At 31.8% G+C, this 18,444-nt stretch overlaps 6 protein-coding genes across 6 annotated transcripts; 4 read left to right on the top strand and 2 right to left on the bottom strand.

Annotated features, from left to right (window-relative positions):
- Nucleotides 1–2,561: 2,561 nt before the first annotated feature.
- Nucleotides 2,562–3,158, top strand: PST2 (flavodoxin-like fold family protein; the record flags this gene model as incomplete). Its single annotated transcript, XM_064860274.1, has 1 exon — nucleotides 2,562–3,158. The coding sequence occupies one exon, from the start codon at nucleotides 2,562–2,564 to the stop codon at nucleotides 3,156–3,158; it is 597 nt and encodes a 198-aa protein (XP_064712935.1).
- A 1,904-nt stretch (nucleotides 3,159–5,062) lies between these two features.
- REG1 (protein phosphatase regulator REG1) lies at nucleotides 5,063–8,170 on the top strand (the record flags this gene model as incomplete). Its single annotated transcript, XM_064860273.1, has 1 exon — nucleotides 5,063–8,170. One exon carries the CDS (start codon nucleotides 5,063–5,065, stop codon nucleotides 8,168–8,170), a length of 3,108 nt encoding a protein of 1,035 aa, XP_064712934.1.
- Nucleotides 8,171–8,920: 750 nt separating this feature from the next.
- On the top strand, nucleotides 8,921–11,500 carry VPS54 (Vps54p; the record flags this gene model as incomplete). The annotated part of the gene is made up of 1 exon (XM_064860272.1): nucleotides 8,921–11,500. The coding sequence occupies one exon, from the start codon at nucleotides 8,921–8,923 to the stop codon at nucleotides 11,498–11,500; it is 2,580 nt and encodes an 859-aa protein (XP_064712933.1).
- A 782-nt stretch (nucleotides 11,501–12,282) lies between these two features.
- On the top strand, nucleotides 12,283–14,364 carry NSI1 (Nsi1p; the record flags this gene model as incomplete). The annotated part of the gene is made up of 1 exon (XM_064860271.1): nucleotides 12,283–14,364. One exon carries the CDS (start codon nucleotides 12,283–12,285, stop codon nucleotides 14,362–14,364), a length of 2,082 nt encoding a protein of 693 aa, XP_064712932.1.
- Nucleotides 14,365–14,867: 503 nt separating this feature from the next.
- On the bottom strand, nucleotides 14,868–15,796 carry RPS11A (40S ribosomal protein uS17 RPS11A; the record flags this gene model as incomplete). Its single annotated transcript, XM_064860270.1, has 2 exons — nucleotides 14,868–15,293; nucleotides 15,752–15,796. 2 exons carry the CDS (start codon nucleotides 15,794–15,796, stop codon nucleotides 14,868–14,870), a joined length of 471 nt encoding a protein of 156 aa, XP_064712931.1.
- Nucleotides 15,797–17,042: 1,246 nt separating this feature from the next.
- On the bottom strand, nucleotides 17,043–18,419 carry SES1 (serine--tRNA ligase SES1; the record flags this gene model as incomplete). Its single annotated transcript, XM_064860269.1, has 1 exon — nucleotides 17,043–18,419. One exon carries the CDS (start codon nucleotides 18,417–18,419, stop codon nucleotides 17,043–17,045), a length of 1,377 nt encoding a protein of 458 aa, XP_064712930.1.
- Nucleotides 18,420–18,444: the final 25 nt, after the last annotated feature.

The raw sequence follows: 18,444 nt of genomic DNA, 5'->3' as shown, positions 1-18,444 counted from the left end.
TTAAGTATTCTGCCAACTTGCACTTTCCAGTTATCCATAATGCTTCTTTTTTTAAAAAAAAGCAAAAAAAAAACGAATAGCAAAAATTAAGTTTCTTTGTTTTTATCCAGGTTGTTAGAGTAAAAAAAAGAATAAACAAATCTTTTTCTTTATCCAACATAACAATTTTATTATGAGAAGACCCTTTCAGAGTTAACTGAACCAACGGTTATACTGTTTCTTTTTTTGCTATTTTTTTTTTTTAGATCTTTAAAGTATCTGAAACATTTCATTGTTAAAAAAACGTAGCAACAGCCTTGAGACGGTCATTTAAGTTGTAAATTACTCAAAGATACACATATTACGTATTCAATATAATTTTTCTCTTTCTTAAGTTGTAATTTCAATGCCCAAATACTTAATTAACTTTTTTTATAGCATAAAATCACCTTATTGGTTCATACCTTCTATTTATATTTTATTCTTCTTGAAGAGTTAAAAAAAAAAGAAAGTCGTTCCAAAAAGATCCTTTATTGCTTCATGTAAGCGAAGATTATCTAAATTTCTAATAAAGAAAGTGATTCTGTATTATACATATACATACATATATAAATACATACATACATATATATATACAAAATTTTAAAGCTATCTTATTCTTATTATTTAGTAATAACTTTTAACGTTTGTTGTTATTATTGTTTTAGTATGATGTTAAATATAAATTTATATGATTTTGGAGGTCAAAAAATAATGTCCATTAGGAAATACCTTATTTATAAGATAAATACCGGACTTACTGGCATTATACGCAAATTAATTAAGATTGGTACTTTCTTGGTAAAATATTTTAATTCAGCCCCAATTTTTGAACAAAATATTTTCATTGTGATATCTCATGGTTATATATACATATTATTTAACTAATGGCCTTTATGCATTAAATCTACCAAGTATAATAGAGAAGTTTCACCTAACAATAGTAATTACGAAATAGTTTTATTCTTCACTTTTTTTCTTCTTTTTTCTTTTTTGATTAAAATTAATTTATTTAAACAGGATAAAAAAAAAAGAAGATTGTAACTATATATTTTAAAATTATTTATTATAAACGAAAGGTAATGGTATTAATTTATTTCTGAATAGATATCTTGTAAACAAAAGTTTTATTTTTAAATTCTTCAAGAGAAATATTATATAGTCAGCAAAAGTACCATTGTTGTTGATGCTATCTGCATATTATCTAAAATATATAGAGTAGAACTGAAAAAATCTTTTTATATTTTGTTTTGAAATTTCTTTAATTGAATAAGAAAGTAGATTTACTTATTTGTTTCAGTTGTAAAAAAAAGAAAAAACTAGTAATAAAAGACTCTACTTCATACAAGAGTCTCAATAGGATGTAAAGATAATGCTATATACACATGCAACTGTTCAGAGAAGTTTTTATATAAGTTTTATGAAAAATTTATAATGTTTCCAAAAATACTATAAAAAAATACAATAAAACACGCTACAGAAGTTCTTTTACAACCTACTATTTTTTTTAATTTATAACATTGGAAATACATAACTATAAAGAGTACTCATAACAAAGGTTTCATAACATTTTATCTATCAGCATTACTAATGCAATCTTAAAGTCTTTGTTTTATTTTATTATATATATATATAATTTTTTCTTGTTTCTCCTTCTAATTTTTTCTTCCCAATTTCTGTTTTTATTCCAGCTCCCAACATTTCTTTCTTTTAGCGTTCTTTTTTCTTTTTTCTTTTTTCTTTTTTGTTTTATTTTTTCCAATTAATTTGAGAGCAGTGAAAAAGATAACCCATGCAATAACCTAAAATTAAAAAAACCAGTTTTTGGTAAAATGGTTTGAACACATCAGAAGAATAACCCTATCAGTTGATGAAATTAGAAAGTTTTTCTTGTTGCTTTGTAAACAACCACTTTTTTTCAAATCTTTGTATTAAAAAAAAAAAAAAAAAACAACTAGAAATATTGCTTGGACCCTAATTTATCTCCAGCCTTATTCATTTTTTTTAAAGAGAAAAAAACCATCCACTACCCGCACAAATCTTTTCCGTTTTATTTTTTTTTGTTTTTCCCCTACTCTTCTTATTCTGTGCTTAACACAGACCGTGGGGAACAAAGACAATGGGATCCGTGGCGGCGGTTGGTGTTTATTACTCAATAATTATGTGATAATCTTAGCTAAGAAATTACTTAATAATAAACAAGTTTATAATTTTTCCTTTTCCTTTTTCCTTTTCATTCCTTTACACCCGGGCTTCTGTTCGTTTTCTTCTTCTTCTCTCCCCCCCTTCCCTCTCCATAGCTATTACACATACACATATTACAGACAGTTACTTTGTTGTGACAACCTAATGATAAAATATATATAAAGGACCTCCCTTTTTTTCTTCTTTTTATCTTGATAGTACCTGAACAATTCTTGCCCACATACTACTTGAAGTATTCACAATCTGTAGTGTAGGACGATCAGTCAATTAATTAAACTCATTTACCCAAATAAACATACACACGACATACATACATATATTCCAATTAAAAACCCAAGATGCCAAAGGTTGCTATTATTATTTACACTTTATACGGCCATGTTGCTAAGTTAGCTGAAGCTGAGAAGAGAGGTGTTGAGGCTGCTGGTGGTCAAGCCGATATCTTCCAAGTCCCAGAAACTCTAACCCCAGAAGTCGTCAAGGCCTTGGGTGGTGCTCCAAAACCAGACTACCCAATTGCCGATCGTGAAACTTTAACTGAATATGACGCTTTCTTATTTGGTATCCCAACTAGATTCGGTAATTTCCCAGCCCAATGGAAAGCCTTCTGGGACAGAACCGGTGGCTTATGGGCTAAGGGTGCTTTGCACGGCAAAGTTGCTGGTGCCTTTGTTTCTACAGGTACCGGTGGTGGTAACGAAGCCACCATTATGAACTCTTTGTCAACCTTGGCTCACCATGGTATCATCTACGTTCCATTAGGTTACAAAAACGCCTTTGCTGAATTAACTAACTTAGATGAAGTCCATGGTGGTTCTCCATGGGGTGCTGGTACCATTGCTGGTGCTGATGGTTCTAGAAACCCATCTGAATTAGAATTAAGAATGCACGAAATTCAAGGTAAAACCTTCTACGAAACCGTTCAAAAGTTCTAAGTCATTTAATTCCTTTTTCTATATCATATTCATCGATCGTCTTTTTTTTATTTATTTTTTCTTTTTTTCTATTTTATATCTGTTTTCTCCATGACTTTCTTTTTATAATAAATATCAATATACCTCCATACGTACATACGTACATACATACATACGTATACATATACATATATATATTTACTTATTCATAACTATGTATAACTATTCATAATTTTTTTCCTTTAAAAAGTAAGAATACTTATTCAAACTAATTTAATATTACATTTTCATTTAGTTTCCTCCTTCTCGGACCTTTTCCTTCTTTTTTCTTTTTTTTTTTATTCTTCTATGAAGTCATATATATGTATACATGACATATACATATATACATATATATATATATATATATATCCATTAAATAATCATAACAATGAAGTTGTTAATCTGTGGCTATTAGTTGGGAAAAAAAAAAAAAAGAAAAAGACAAAAAGATTATTGCAAAAAGATTTAATCGATGCAAAATTAAGACTTCCTTAAATGTAATAAAAGAACATACAAGAAGGCTCAAAAATGAATAGAGAGAAAATATTACTCCTGTCAAATGTAATGGTTTAATAGGGAGCCCAAATAGAAAGACCAGTTGGCTAGTGGAGAATTGCAAATCTTTAATATCAAAAGAAAGTATATGTTTGAATAAGATAGATTTACGAATTGAACACGGGGAATATGCGGACAAAAGTATACATGTCTAATTGCATCTCTTCCAAAGATTTAGTATAATTTCATCTCTATTATATTCCTTTCCAATCTACAACAACTTATACACGTACATACGTACATACCTACATATATTTATACGTACAAGCATATTATCTATTAAGTAGGTGGTAGACACTGCCACCTTCTGAGACCATCCCCACTCCCCAATCATCATGTCATGTCTTATCATGCCATCTCATCTCTCTACAACTTCTGCCTTTCTGACGTGTTCTTCTCCTGTCATACCCCCGCCTTTAATTATTTTTGACTCTGGCGCCCTTCGCTGTCAAACAGTATGACGCCCAGACATCCTACTGGCTACGGCCGCAGTTTTTTTTTTTTACCTCTCGCCATCGTCCCCCGCCCCCTCACATTGAAATTTCTTTTTCTTTTTTTTTTTCTCTTTTTCTTAACTCCCTACTCATATTTCCTGTAGTTCTGTACGAAGGAGGGGGAAGAGAGAAATAAAGAGTGCGAAAGAAAGAAGAGAGAGGAAAAAAAGAGAGAAAGCTAAAGCCAAAGAAAGGAAAGAAGTCAAAGGTGAATCAATCGCGAGACTCTTTTTTTTTTTTTTTTTTTTTTTTTTAAAAAAAAAATCATTAATGCCACTTTCTTTGACTAGACCTTTACTTGAATCATTGTGAAACCTCCATAAATATATATTAATATCAAATCTATTGATATCATACATTCTTTACATAATAAATCAAAAAAAAAAACAAAAAACAAAAAACAAAAAGTATTATTAGTATTAATAATACCAAATATACTTCAATAGATCAAATTTAAAGACTATCTGTAATATTATTCAAAAAGTTAGTCTCGACAGATAGATTAACTTATTTGATTTCTCCAGGATTTTTCTATTTTAGTCTATTTCCTTCCCCCCTCCCCTTTATAATACCTTCATCTGTTGTTCGTTTAAGATCCTTTCACTTCTAACAAAGTATTACTTTTTACCATATCCATACTACATATCCATCAATTCATCCAGCTAAAATTCATTTATTTAACTCCAATACATCTTCCCCCTCATTCCCCTTTCTTTGCTTCTATATTTTGCTTTCCACTTTCTATTTCTTTTCTTTTGTTGTCTATTTTAACCCTATTCAATTGAATATAAATTGACAATAAGCACTTATTTATAATAATATTAGAATACAGATATGTCAAATAATTTAGCTGCATATTTTGCTAGTTCAAATAACACCACGGATAACAATAACAACAACAACATTAACAATAGTAACACACGTAACCATACCACCACTAGTAATAGTCTCTATGATGATGATGATGATATGGGTCCATCTGTATCTATGGCTATAGAGGCAGACAATGATGAAGATTTCCATAATCTAACATTTAAATTGAAAAGAACCCAATCCATGGGTTTATTAGATCCCACAAATCCAATTGCTAAAAATAATAGTAGATCTACTACTACTACCACAACTACTACTTATAACAACAAACAACAACTGCCTACACCGAATATAATAGACTACGATGCCCATTCAGATGATTATGATTATGATGCAAATAACAGTGATATCAGCAGTAATAGTAGTGACTCCTCTAGCAATATCTCTGACGATTTAGTGCTCAACAATGGAAATACTACAGGAGATGACGATCAGGATAATTTTAACGTCGGCAGTTACACGCAGTCCTCCTCTGTATCCCCACCCGCACCAGATGATGATAAACTGTTGCCACAAGATGACAACGACGTAGTAAGAGAACCCCAGAGACATGTGGATTATTTGTCACATCATTGGAAAGAATCAGATATTTCGAATTCTTGGAAATATATCATTGCAAAGAAGAAAAAAAGAGATATCGACGTGGTCAACACTGCAAGATTAGAGAATGCCTCGTGGAGAACATGGGCAAAGGCAAGAAATAATTTAAAGACTGTGTCTCCTGAAATCTTGAATTGGTCAAAGGATTCTGATGTAACCTGGTTGTATGGTCCAATTGTTCGTAGTGATAATTTCAACAACAGTAGTGGCAATTCACATAGGAAAAGAAATAAAATACACAGTAAAGATGACTACCGTTATGATGACAATGATGATTACGATGATGACTACGATGATGATGATGATGACGACGACGACAATTATGAAAGAGGATATGGTTCAGATGGTGATGAAACTTCAATAAGATTACCTTCTACAAATTCCTCAATAGTTAATCAATCCAACACTACAAGTAGGCGTCCTCATTCTTCAAGAAGAGAAATTACGCCAAAACCTATCTTAAAGAGAAGAACAGTCCCTGAAATCATCGAAGAAAATGCACAATGGAGGCTGAATGAAGCAAGAAAACATTTCAATGAAGTTAGGAGAACTCAGTCTATAAAGAATCGGGATATTCAGACTAATGTTCATGATGACTATGATCTACTAGCTGCAAAGGTCAATGCCCAGTATTTCAACTACCCATCATCTTCATCATCATCAAATACAGCTTCCAATAAACAACAACAAATATATTCTTCAAATCATAACAACAACAATAATGATAATATTAGTCAAACCTGTAACGATACTCAAGCAAACTCTTCAAATGCCAAGTATGATATACCGTCTTATACAACCAATCAATCAGGTAATTTAAATATTTCTGATGAAAAAGATAAAAAAGCTAATGATTCCTCTATAACAAACTCAACTTCACCTACTAAATCAAATGTCACTGTGCTAAATTCAAACCATAGAAATATATATACAGTTTCACAGGACAATTCCAGTTCAAACATAAAAAATGGTACATTATCATCAATATTGACCACATCATCGGGCTTTCGTTCAAAGAACAATAATAATGATAAAACAGACATTTCTAATAACAATAATATTAAGAAACCAAACAAAGATAGACATATCCATTTTAATGATCGTGTAGAGCAATGTATGGTTGTTAAATACCCTAGTAATCCAAGTGATGAAGATATGGAAAGTGGATTCTACAGTTCCGACGATGATTATAACCAAGAATTTTCAGATTACTCCAATTCAGAGTCAAATTCCGATTCTAGCGATGGAGAAAATGATGATGAACATGGTCTTTTTATTAGTGCAAGATTCTCCAGAAGACTTGATTCCTTAGCTCATTCACCTATTACAGATAATTCATCAATTGGTTCCAATTGTACTAGCGGTAGGCATAATTCACATATCCGTCCAATAATTAAAATGTTACCTGCTACTACTCTAAATTATGGTTCAGATGATGAATCTGATAATAATGATTTCAATAGTGGTTATGGTAATGCCATCTCTCATAACGTCAATACACAAAGAGGTTACGATTATATCTATGATTACAATTCTGTTTATACTGGCGACACTTCAAGTTTCCTACCAGTGGATCCATGCGATATTATTGATGTTCCAGAAGGGATAAATTTACAAACAGCCATTGCTGATGATAATCAAGAAACTTATAAGTTGTTGTCCCCATCCGATACCAAATCGAATCAACCAACAGCTCTTCTATCTCCAGCCACTTCTAATGACCAATACTATAATAGTGGTGACGATCAATATAGTATATCTTCCAATACAGATGATGATCAATTTATCGAGGATTCACAGTATCATAGCTCTAATAGTGGATCAGATTCAAGCTCTAGTGATAATGAAGACTATTTACAAATGGGATCTAAATGTGTGAATAGTGATTTGGGATTAAAAAGAACTGTATCAATTGGTAGAAGCAATAATTCTTTAGTTGGCTTGTCTTTAAATAATAACTCAAATCAGCAACTAAAAAGTACTCTCTCCCAAACTTTTCTAAATGGTAGCTCATTGGCTAGACAAACTAAAAGCAGCAATAACACCCTAGCCGACACTTTTCAAAATAAAAATGAAATACCGTTAAGTAGAAATGCCAGCAAAGGGTTTATATTTAGTTCTGATAGTGAAGAGGAATCTGACGAGGCCCTATGTATCACAGACGTGAAAGAAAATAATAGCAATCAAACACACAAAGGTGATCTCAATTTAAATTCATTAGAGATTAAACCTTGCCCACGCAGAAAATTGGGTCCACCACAAAGATCATCAAGTAGCTTATTACTAAATAATATAAATCAAGCAGGCAAATACAATATAGACAAATCTATTAAAATTCCAAGCAACACTGTGTCTTCTACAAATATTTCACCTAATAATGTTACCATTGAGGGTTCATTTCCACCACGAAATGATTCTGAAAAGTCTGTGATGCCAAAGGAGAAATTGACCAATTACAATAATTCTTAAAAAAATAACAAACTACCATGTGAAAAATAATCAACACTAAATATTTTACTAACAAAAAATATTTTATTCATACAATTAGACCATCACTAGCTACTTTTCAAGCAATCATGGGTTTATCTTAAACAAAAAATTCCATTCTATTCTATTTTCTTTTATTTTCTTTTTATCATATAACATATTTTATTCAAGACATTGCCCAAGAGAGAAAATATATTTATTAGGAATTATATTGGTGACACTCTTGAAACTTGAATGTTGACAGCACATTTCTTCCTTTCATAATATTTAATTGTGTTTTTAATGACCTCAAATTTTCTACTATCAATATATCATACGTAATTTATATATGTATATAGCCTTCTTTACTTCTAATGAAATCTATTATTCATCCAATTATTTTATTGTCACAGTTCACTGCAAGCAAATATATAAGGTATAAACACATACAAACTTTATGCTGTTTTGTTTCTTGTAATACCAAAGAAATACGCTGTTTATATTTTCTTGTTTATTTTTTTCTCTATTTTTAAGATATATATCATTAGTTTTATTTTTCTGGCTACTGAAATGTTCAGTAGCCAGATATCAAAAGACTTGATTTTTTAAAGATACTCAATAATTGTGTGTCTAACTATAACAAATTTGGTTATAAAAAGCCTATGCAGCTTTTTTTCTAGATAAGACTTAATATAAATAAGAATTGGCCAATATTTTGAACTAACATTAACACTGGTATTGAGATTATTAACAATGCCAACACAACCCCAAGTTCCAAACATCAAAATAGATGGACATGTATCTAATTCAGATGATACAAGTGAAAGGACCTCTATAAGTCTCTCTAGACCCAGTATAGAATCTACAGTTTCAAGATATACGTCAAATAGTACTATTTTCACTGGGCAGCACAGAAATCAATTTAGTCTAAATTCAAAATCAGGATCTCATGATTACTCACCCTTAGGGAACAATTCTATCTATGAAATTGTGATGAATACAAGGCGGAAGGATTGGCTAAGATCTCCAACTTCGGTAGATATCCCCCCTGTTACAGTGAGCAAGCTTGATATTATTGACGGTTGGAATAAGATTGTAGATGATTATATGGAGGACATTGGTGAGGAAGAAACTATTTTTCAAAGTAGGAATAATATAACAAATATGAATAAATTAGAACAAATTAAACAACTAGATGATCAATCTTCAGATACATATCACGATGATTCCATAGTTATAAATCAGATTCCAGAATTTTATTTTGAGAAAGTTTTCCAACTGGATAACGAGAGAACTTTTAATAAAGTAATAGAGAGTGTTGATTTGAAGCCACAAGATTTAGTGACAAACGATAAAAACAAAAGAGATGAATTTCATTTACTCCTAAAAGACAAATTAAGCAACTATTTAGACGGTGTGGAAACGTTGCTTGTTAGTAATATATCTAGGTCTTCTCACAAGTTTTTCAATACGTTAAATGATGTAGAATCAATACAAAATAATATTGAAAGTACCATAAATGAATTACAATTGTTAGAGAAAACTTTGCAAATATCATTGGATGCTGAAATCAAAGAAAAAATTAAAAATATAAAGCTTATAATAAAGAGAAATAACATTGAGAAATTAGAACAAGGTTTACTACAAGTGAAATTAGTTGTTGATAAGACAGAGGAGTGTAAACATAAATTTTCAAATGATAACTTAGAACAATGTATGTCGTTGATTCAATCTATTAATCTGTTAATAAGAGGTGATAGTTCTTCAGATGAAAATGTTCAAAACTGGACTAAAGATTGGCCATTTCCACTTATAGATTTAAAGTCAGTATTAGGTCTTATTGAGATAAGAGAGTTATTAACAAATATGAAAATTGAAGTCGGTGGAAAATATTCTCTTCAATTATCAGAGTTACTCTTAGAAGATTTAAGAAGTGCTTATAAAAATATTGACACAATCACTGTTATAAATGATATACAACAAGGAAAAATTGAAAATGTTAGATTTAAGTTTCCAACAGATTTTGAAACCTCCGTTAGGGAGATTATTACTAAATTGAATGAGTGTGAAGAATTAACCAGTGCCTTTGCGCTCTATGAAGATAAGATTACCACGGAAGTGAAAAATATTATCAAATACTATTTACCTAAAGAGAATATTAGTAAATCTGATTCGTCGTTATTGGTAGTGGATAGATCTCAATCAGTGACCCCAAAGGGGACAGGTTCCATGAATACTTCAACACGACCACCCACTACTAGATCAAAACTATCTACTTTGATTAAAGAACAAACACCAGTAGAATTTCAAGACATGTTAGAATCAATCTTCATTCATTGTCTATGTGCTATTAAAAGATTATATCAACAGCAAAAATTATTATTAGATATTTCTTTGAAGGTGATTAACACCTCAACCATCTCTGAGAATCAACATAATATGATCAATCAGTTAGATATTAGAACTAACGTGAATGAAATTATCAGAATAGTACAACTAAGAATGGGAAAAGTTATAACAGTTCGAAAAGAACTGACTTCTACTTTAAGACATGACCATTTTTTACGGCTATATTCCGTCTGTATTCTATTTATTCAAGAATGTGAAGCTCTAAGTGGAGAATTTCTTACGAAATATTTCAGTGATGTTTTATCATCCCAAATAAAACATTACATTACGACACATGATTCAAGAAATCTTAGAAGTATACAAAAGAAAATCGAATTAGAGAATTGGGTACCTGCTATTGTGAGCCCGAGTATTCAAACCGATGTAAATGATATAGTTTCAAGTATTGATATTGATCCAATCAACTGGACGTCCCAATTGATATTATATCAAAAAAATGATAAGGAAGAGGCTCAAAACAGCGAATCAGATAGCCGTGAAATAAACAAATCTACTGGCAATAGAAAGTCTGTTGTAGTTGGAGACAAAACATTTGTTGCTAGTGAATCTTTATTACAAGTAATCCAATTAATAAGAGAGCTATTAATATTGTCAACTAATTTACCATCAAGTTATTTACCATATTTTGAAAGAATGTGTTTCAATCTACTGAAATATTTTAATAGCTATACTTTAGCCTCTATTACAAGTTATCAAGACCAAACGATGTCGGCTCAAGGGAAGAATTTATCAATAATGGGAGAATCAATTGATTGTCTCCGTGAGTTTATAGTAATTGTTCAACAATTCTTCTCAAGACAAGGAAATAACAGTAAAGATTTTGTTCCCTTTGACAGCAAACATTATAATCAATTAATAAGACAATATGACAGTGCCTCTGAGAAAATCTATTTAGCACATGCACCACCACCACCTCCAGTGTAATTCCAATAAATAACCTAACATTAAACATAACGAACAAGATCTGAGAACATTATCACAATATATCTGTCGCACATTTTCCTAACACATAATGTATTGATATGCCCTTATTATTTCTTAGAATTGACCACTAAGGAAATGCAGATTTTGTTATCATATTAGACGGGAAACCACATGACTACTTTGTCCAACCCTAGGGTTCGCATATTACATAAGAAAAAAAAAATAAAGTTCTTACCACTAAAAGAAATTTGTGCTTTCGGCTTTTTGAATGAAATGGGAGATGGGAATTTTTGTCACAAAATGAAGATATTTTCCTTAGTTTTTTTTTTTAGGATTTATAATAATAACAAGGATCGATTCTCACATGCCTATTACCCTGCTTTATACCTAGTGCTAGCACTGCTAACTCTACTATTACAGTTTTCCATGGATAACATATCCATCTATTACTGACACTCTTAATTTTTAAACACATTCAAAGTTGTGGTATTGTTATTGTTATTGTTATCAGTATTTTTAACTAAACAGATTTTTGTAGGTGTTATAAAGCAGAATTGATTAACAGATTGATAAACAAATAGAATAAGTAATTTAGGTGTCACAAATTAGGGCCAAATACTTAGTACACATTATATTATTAATTCGATTTCATTAACATCGAAAATAGCAAAAGAACCAAACACAGCAATAATTAAAATTAAGTTGAATAAACTTTTGCATCGTTTCATTGATTTTTGCATAATTAGTTTGCATGATACTAATATTTTAGAAAATATATAACGATGTCGGCTCAGATCAAAAATAAATTATCTGATAAACATGGTTCTCCTCTTGAAACTGTGGAAGAAGCTGTGTTAAAATACGTAGGAGAGGAATTAACTGACGTGAATAAAGAAATCTCTAAATCTGATATTGAAAGAGAAAAATCTTCTAAAAATGAAAAATACACTTTTACAGAGATATCTGTGTCGTCTCGACATCTAAACGGTGAAATAAGTTCAAGTAATAGTAATGATATAAAGGACAATAATACTAACTATACAGATCTAAAGATCGACGAAAACAACAATAAAGATCATAGCAGTAGTAACGATAATGCTTCTGACATGACATGGTATTTAAGGCATGATGAAGATATGACAACTACCAACTTAAATCAAACAGAATCCTCAAATGTTCAACCGAAACTACAAAATAACCAAGATTCAATAAATCAAAACACATTAGCATTAGCTGCTGTAGTTGCTGCATATCAAGCTGATAAATTAAATAAATTGAAAAGGAAAAATGATGATGTAGAAGATTTTATAGATACGCATGTAACAACGGACCATCAAGATAAAATGGCTGAAGAGAACCCACATAACAGTGGATCGTTTAAGCGGGGGAAGATAAATGGCCATCATGAAGAAGGTGATACGATTAATGATGATTATATAGTGAAAAAGTTTCGTGTAGATTTAAAGAGGGGTAAGTCCCGCTTACTAGTAGATCCAGAATTAACTACTTTAGATGATCCATCGTCACAACATCAATTAGTTAACAAAGCTATTGAAGAAGCTGATTCGATATCCCAACAACCAGATTTCCAACAATATTTAAATACTGAAACTGACATGAATCATGACTTAAGTAAACTTACTGAACACGATATGGATGACAATCATGTTAACAGTAGGAGTCTGAAACATTTAAAAACAACAGCTGAATCTGAACCAGTGGAGGAAAGCTTGTCACAGAAAGTCTTCAATGATTTTCCTGAGATATCTTCAGAACCACCGATTACTATAATCAATATGTCATCCAATAAAAATCATAAAAAGAAATCTAACACTGAAAAGGTGAATCAAGCGACCATAGATGCAGATAATATGTTGTTAGAGCGTGCAGCCAAAAAAGCGTCTGAGCTAATAGGCTCTCTAGCATCTACTCAAACTAGCGGGAAAGCATTTGATGCATATGAAGAAGCTGCATTGGATCAATTCATCAAAGATTATGAAACTATTAAGAAATTTACCAGAAGAGAAACATGTGAAAGAATTTGGACTAATGGACGGCGTAAGGATGATTTTTGGATCAATATCTGTAAAGTACTTCCTTATAGAACAAGAAGTTCCATTTACAAACATGTTCGAAGAAGGTATCATATCTTTGAACAAAGAGGTAAATGGACACCTCAAGAAGATCAACAGTTGGCAGACCTGTGTATAGATAAAGAAGGACAATGGTCAGTAATAGGCAAAATAATGGATAGAATGCCAGAAGATTGCAGAGACCGTTGGAGAAATTACATAAAATGCGGTAACAACCGTATATCCAATAAATGGTCTCCAGAAGAAGAATCTATGTTAAAGAGAGTTATTGCTACAATGTTAGAAGAAGCAGAGGCATACTATGACAAAAAAAATGAAATAACTACAGATTCAAATAATGAAGGTAACGGAGAGTCAAAAAATCCTGGCTACAAAACCATTGGCGCTAAGCCCACTTTTAAAGATGTCATCAACTGGACGGTTGTCAGTGAAAGAATGGGAGGTACCAGGTCACGCATCCAATGTCGGTATAAGTGGAATAAAATAATGAAGAAACAAGCTTTATCTAAGATTGAGCTTATAACTACTTCAGAGAAAAGATGGCTTATGGAAAAATTGAGAGATTTAGGTTTTACTGATGAATCACAAGTGGATTGGGATGAATTGGCAAGTCTTCAAGGTACAAAATGGGCTGGGCTGGAATTGAAAATATGCTATGAAAAAATGAGAACTATGGTCAAATCATATAAAGAATTACCTGTTAATGAAGTTGCTAAGTCATTATTGGAAAATTTACTAGATGATAATATAATCACAGAAAAAGATCAATAAAGAAAAATATCATTATTAGTTTCTGTACCAAAATTTTGAGCCTAAGACACATATTCATGAAAATGTATATATTTCTAGTCATATATAACTGTTAGATATAAATTATCTTTATATGAACAATATTCTAAACAATATTCGAAGCCACGTTTAATCAAACTCCACGAAGTATTCCAGTAAACTAGCGACTGGCATAATTTCAACTAAAGGATATAAGTATAAGGAAAATATTTATGCTAATAATTAATTCTGAGCCTTAACTTTTATTTTTTGTTTATTTTCTAACAATACATTATATAAAGAGATTCAATATATGTATATGTATTAGAGTGTGAGATAACAGGTGGAATAAGAAGCAGCAAATTCCAGTCAAGTTCTTGTATAAATAAAATGTAAATATAATAAAATAATTATGATAATAATAATAACAAAATAAAAAAATAGATAATTAAAGGTTAGATATTACTATACAATCCTCTTTTATATTTTTTTATCGTACCATTTACTTAGAACTTGGTGAATTGCTTGTTGGTCTTACCAACAGCTGGAGAGACCTTCAAGACGTTGAATCTAACAGTCTTGGAGATTGGTCTACATTGACCAGCAGTAACGATGTCACCAACTTGAACACGGAAAGCTGGGGAAACGTGAACTGGGACGTTCTTGTGTCTCTTTTCGAATCTATTATATTTGGAAATATAATGTAAGTAATTTCTTCTGATGATGACGGTACGGTGCATCTTGGTGGAAACAACAGTACCAGTTAAGATCTTACCACGAATAGAAACTAAACCAGTGAATGGACATTTCTTGTCGATGTAAGAACCTTCAATAGCGGTTTTTGGGGTCTTGAAACCTAAACCGACGTTCTTGTACCATCTCTTTGTTCTTCTGTTGGTCTTAACCTTTGGGTTGGTGAAGATATGTGGTTGCTGTTAACAAATCAAAGAAATAAAAAAGATAGAAAGGAAATAAATTCGATAAATCGAATTGGCAGAATTATTTATAATTGTTAGTATCTCGAGGACTCAATATTAATGAAAACTGTGTTAGACAAAGTTTCCTGATATTAGTTGCACTTATATATCAAAAAAAAACTCATATCGCTGCTTCATACACAAATTTGCTTGACATTAAAATAGGATAATATTAATATGTTTATTATTCAACCGACTCATTTCTATATTCTTGATACTAATTTCCAGAAAAAAGATATTTAAGCTTTTTTAAACTCATCGTCTTCAATATTCCAGTTATCTTTGAACAAACAAACAAACAAATATGTCCTTCAAATAAAATGAAAATAATTAATCCCGTGAAGGATATCATTGGATCTTGCTAACACATTATTTAAGGAAAGCGTCTTTATTATTGCGACTTTTATGCATACCTTTTGGAAAGCTCTTTCAGATTGAACGGTCAATTCAGTGGACATCTCGGCAGTTACTTATCTTTTACTTTGGTCAACGTATCAAGTGGAAAACCGGTATCAAATATTGAGAGGGTCTTCTACGTAACAAGACAATAAATACTTTTATGAAACCTTCCTAATTGCATACTATCATTATTAGTATTGTTACTATTTCTTACGTTACTACAAACAAGCATCAGCAATATGCAACGTCTAGCGTATAGTCTCAGACAACAGATAGATAGGGGAGGTTTAGTTCGATCGATCGTTGGCCTTCCACATTGTTGTCCTCCCCCGATTGTTTGATGTCCTCATCTCTACCTTACTAGCGTACAAACTGTTTGGACTGAACTCAATTGGATGGTGGGACGGGGCCAAAAGAGAATGGGATTATGGTTGTAGCTCCGGTGAATGGAGCCCCGGAAGGAGAAGGAAGAGAAGAAGCAACATGAGGGGGAAGGAATTGGTAAAAGAAGAGGTATCTACAGGGGGATTTGTGTGTGAGGGAGGAGGGAGAAAAAGAGAAAGAAGGAAGGGAAGTGACGATAGAGGGAAGAGAGAAGAATCTTTACCTTCCAAGGATTACTCTCCAGCTCCCGCAACACTGTGCCCAGCGAAGCTTGCTTCCTTCTTTCTGTGAACTAATCCATTCTACTAGACCAACCTGGTTCTCACCTCCCTCTCTCAAAGAAGCAGAAGAATAAGCAGAAGAAAAACTGCAGTCAAAGAGAACGGCGCGGTTTTCTTGTTGGGGTTGGTGCTACCTGTTATAGTTGTTTTGAGAATGGCTTTCTCAAAAGAGACATCAGAAAACACCTAATAATAATCATTTTTCGTAATCTGTTTCCGTTTACGGTAATATGGCTACAGTAAAAAAAATGTAAAAAATAAATCAGAAAAAAAAAAAAGATCCCATATGGGTGTGTGGATGTTTCTTGCGAAGATAATAGTCATGCATTGAATCTGCCCATTGGTATGTTTGTTAAAACATAATGTTACACAATGTGTTTTTAATACCTAATAATACCATATCTATTTTACCTCACATACAAAAGTTGCTAACTAGTACATTTACGAATTGCAATTTAATATTTAACAACCGAAAAAATCATATCTAAAAAAATATAGTTTGTGTAAGTACATACAAAGATATATGTCTATACATACAATTCCATTAAAAATATTATTTATCTTTTTTTATGTCTTTTTTTTTCCTTTTTAAAAATCTAAGAAGATAATAACATTATCATCATCATCATAATTAATGTGCTTATTTCTTTTTGTTAGAAGTTGAGTTCTTTGGTAACTCCTTAACGTAAGGTAAGAATTCTGGCTCGCCTGGAATGTATTTTCTTAAGACTTCTGGGACTACCAAACCATCTTCAGTTTGATAATTTTCTAAAATGCAGCATAAGGCTCTTTCAGTAGCAGACAAAGTAGAATTCAAACAGTGAACATATTTCTTTTCTCTGTCACCCATTTTCTTGATACCACATCTAATTTCTAAGTTTCTAGATTGATAATCCGTACAGTTGGAACAAGAAACCAATTCTTTATATTCTTTTTGGAATGGGAACCAGGCTTCTAAATCGTATTTCTTAGCAGCAGCATTGTTTAATTCGCCAGAGACGATACCAACAATACGGTATGGCAATTTCAAAGATTGATAGAATTCTTCAGAGTTACCAATCATTAAATCAAATTCTTCCCATGATTTCTCTGGCTCAGTTAATACGAATTGTTCAACCTTATCAAAGGCATGGACTCTGAAAATACCCCAGGCATCCTTACCATGGGCACCAGCTTCTCTACGGAAACATTGAGAGTAACCAACATATCTGATTGGCAATTGTTCTTGTGGTTTTTCGAACCATTCACCACTGTGATAAGCAGAGATTGGTTGTTCAGAGGTGGCAATTAAGTATTTTTCGTCTTCACCGTCAATAACCTTGTATAATTCTTCGTCGAATTGAGATAATTGAGCGGTCTTGGCCATGACTTCCTTATTCATCATAACTGGAGCTTGTAATGGAACATAACCCTTCTTGGCTAAAAAGTTCAAACCGTAGTTAATCAAAGCTTGGTTTAAGAAGACACCATAGTTTCTTAAGAAGTAACCTCTGTGACCAGAGATTTTAACACCACGATCTGGATCATAACCATCTAATCTTAATAAAATTTCGTGGTGAGATAAGCTAGCTGAAGAGCCAGTAGCAGAGGCAACTGGACCAACATCTTCCAAACCTTCTGGTTTCCATGTTCTAACTAACTCATTGTTTTCTTCATCGTTAGATACTACAACAGATGGGTGAACAATGTTACCAACGGAGAAAACTTTCTTTTTTAAGTCCTCATCTTCCTTTTGTTCCTTTTCAGTCAATTCCTTCTTCTTAGCAGTTAAAGTATCCTTTTCAGCTAATAATGCAGATGCATTTTCCTTAGCTTTAAACTTCAAACCTATTTCCTTTTGCAATTTGTTTAAAGACTTGTTTAATTCATCTAATTCAAATCTAGTCTTAACCCAGTTCTTGTAATCTTCAATGATTTCATCGACAATTTCAACACGGTCCCCTCTGGCTTTTTGAGATTGTCTAATTAATTCCGGGTTACCACCCTTTTCTTCAATAAAAAGATTGATATCTAACATTTTGAATTAAGTATAGCCCCAGTTT

This window comes from Arxiozyma heterogenica (assembly GCF_036370985.1).
Source record: "Arxiozyma heterogenica strain weizmannii chromosome Unknown scaffold_30, whole genome shotgun sequence".
NCBI lineage: Eukaryota > Fungi > Ascomycota > Saccharomycetes > Saccharomycetales > Saccharomycetaceae > Arxiozyma > Arxiozyma heterogenica.
This window is presented reverse-complemented; position numbering and strand designations above follow the sequence as displayed.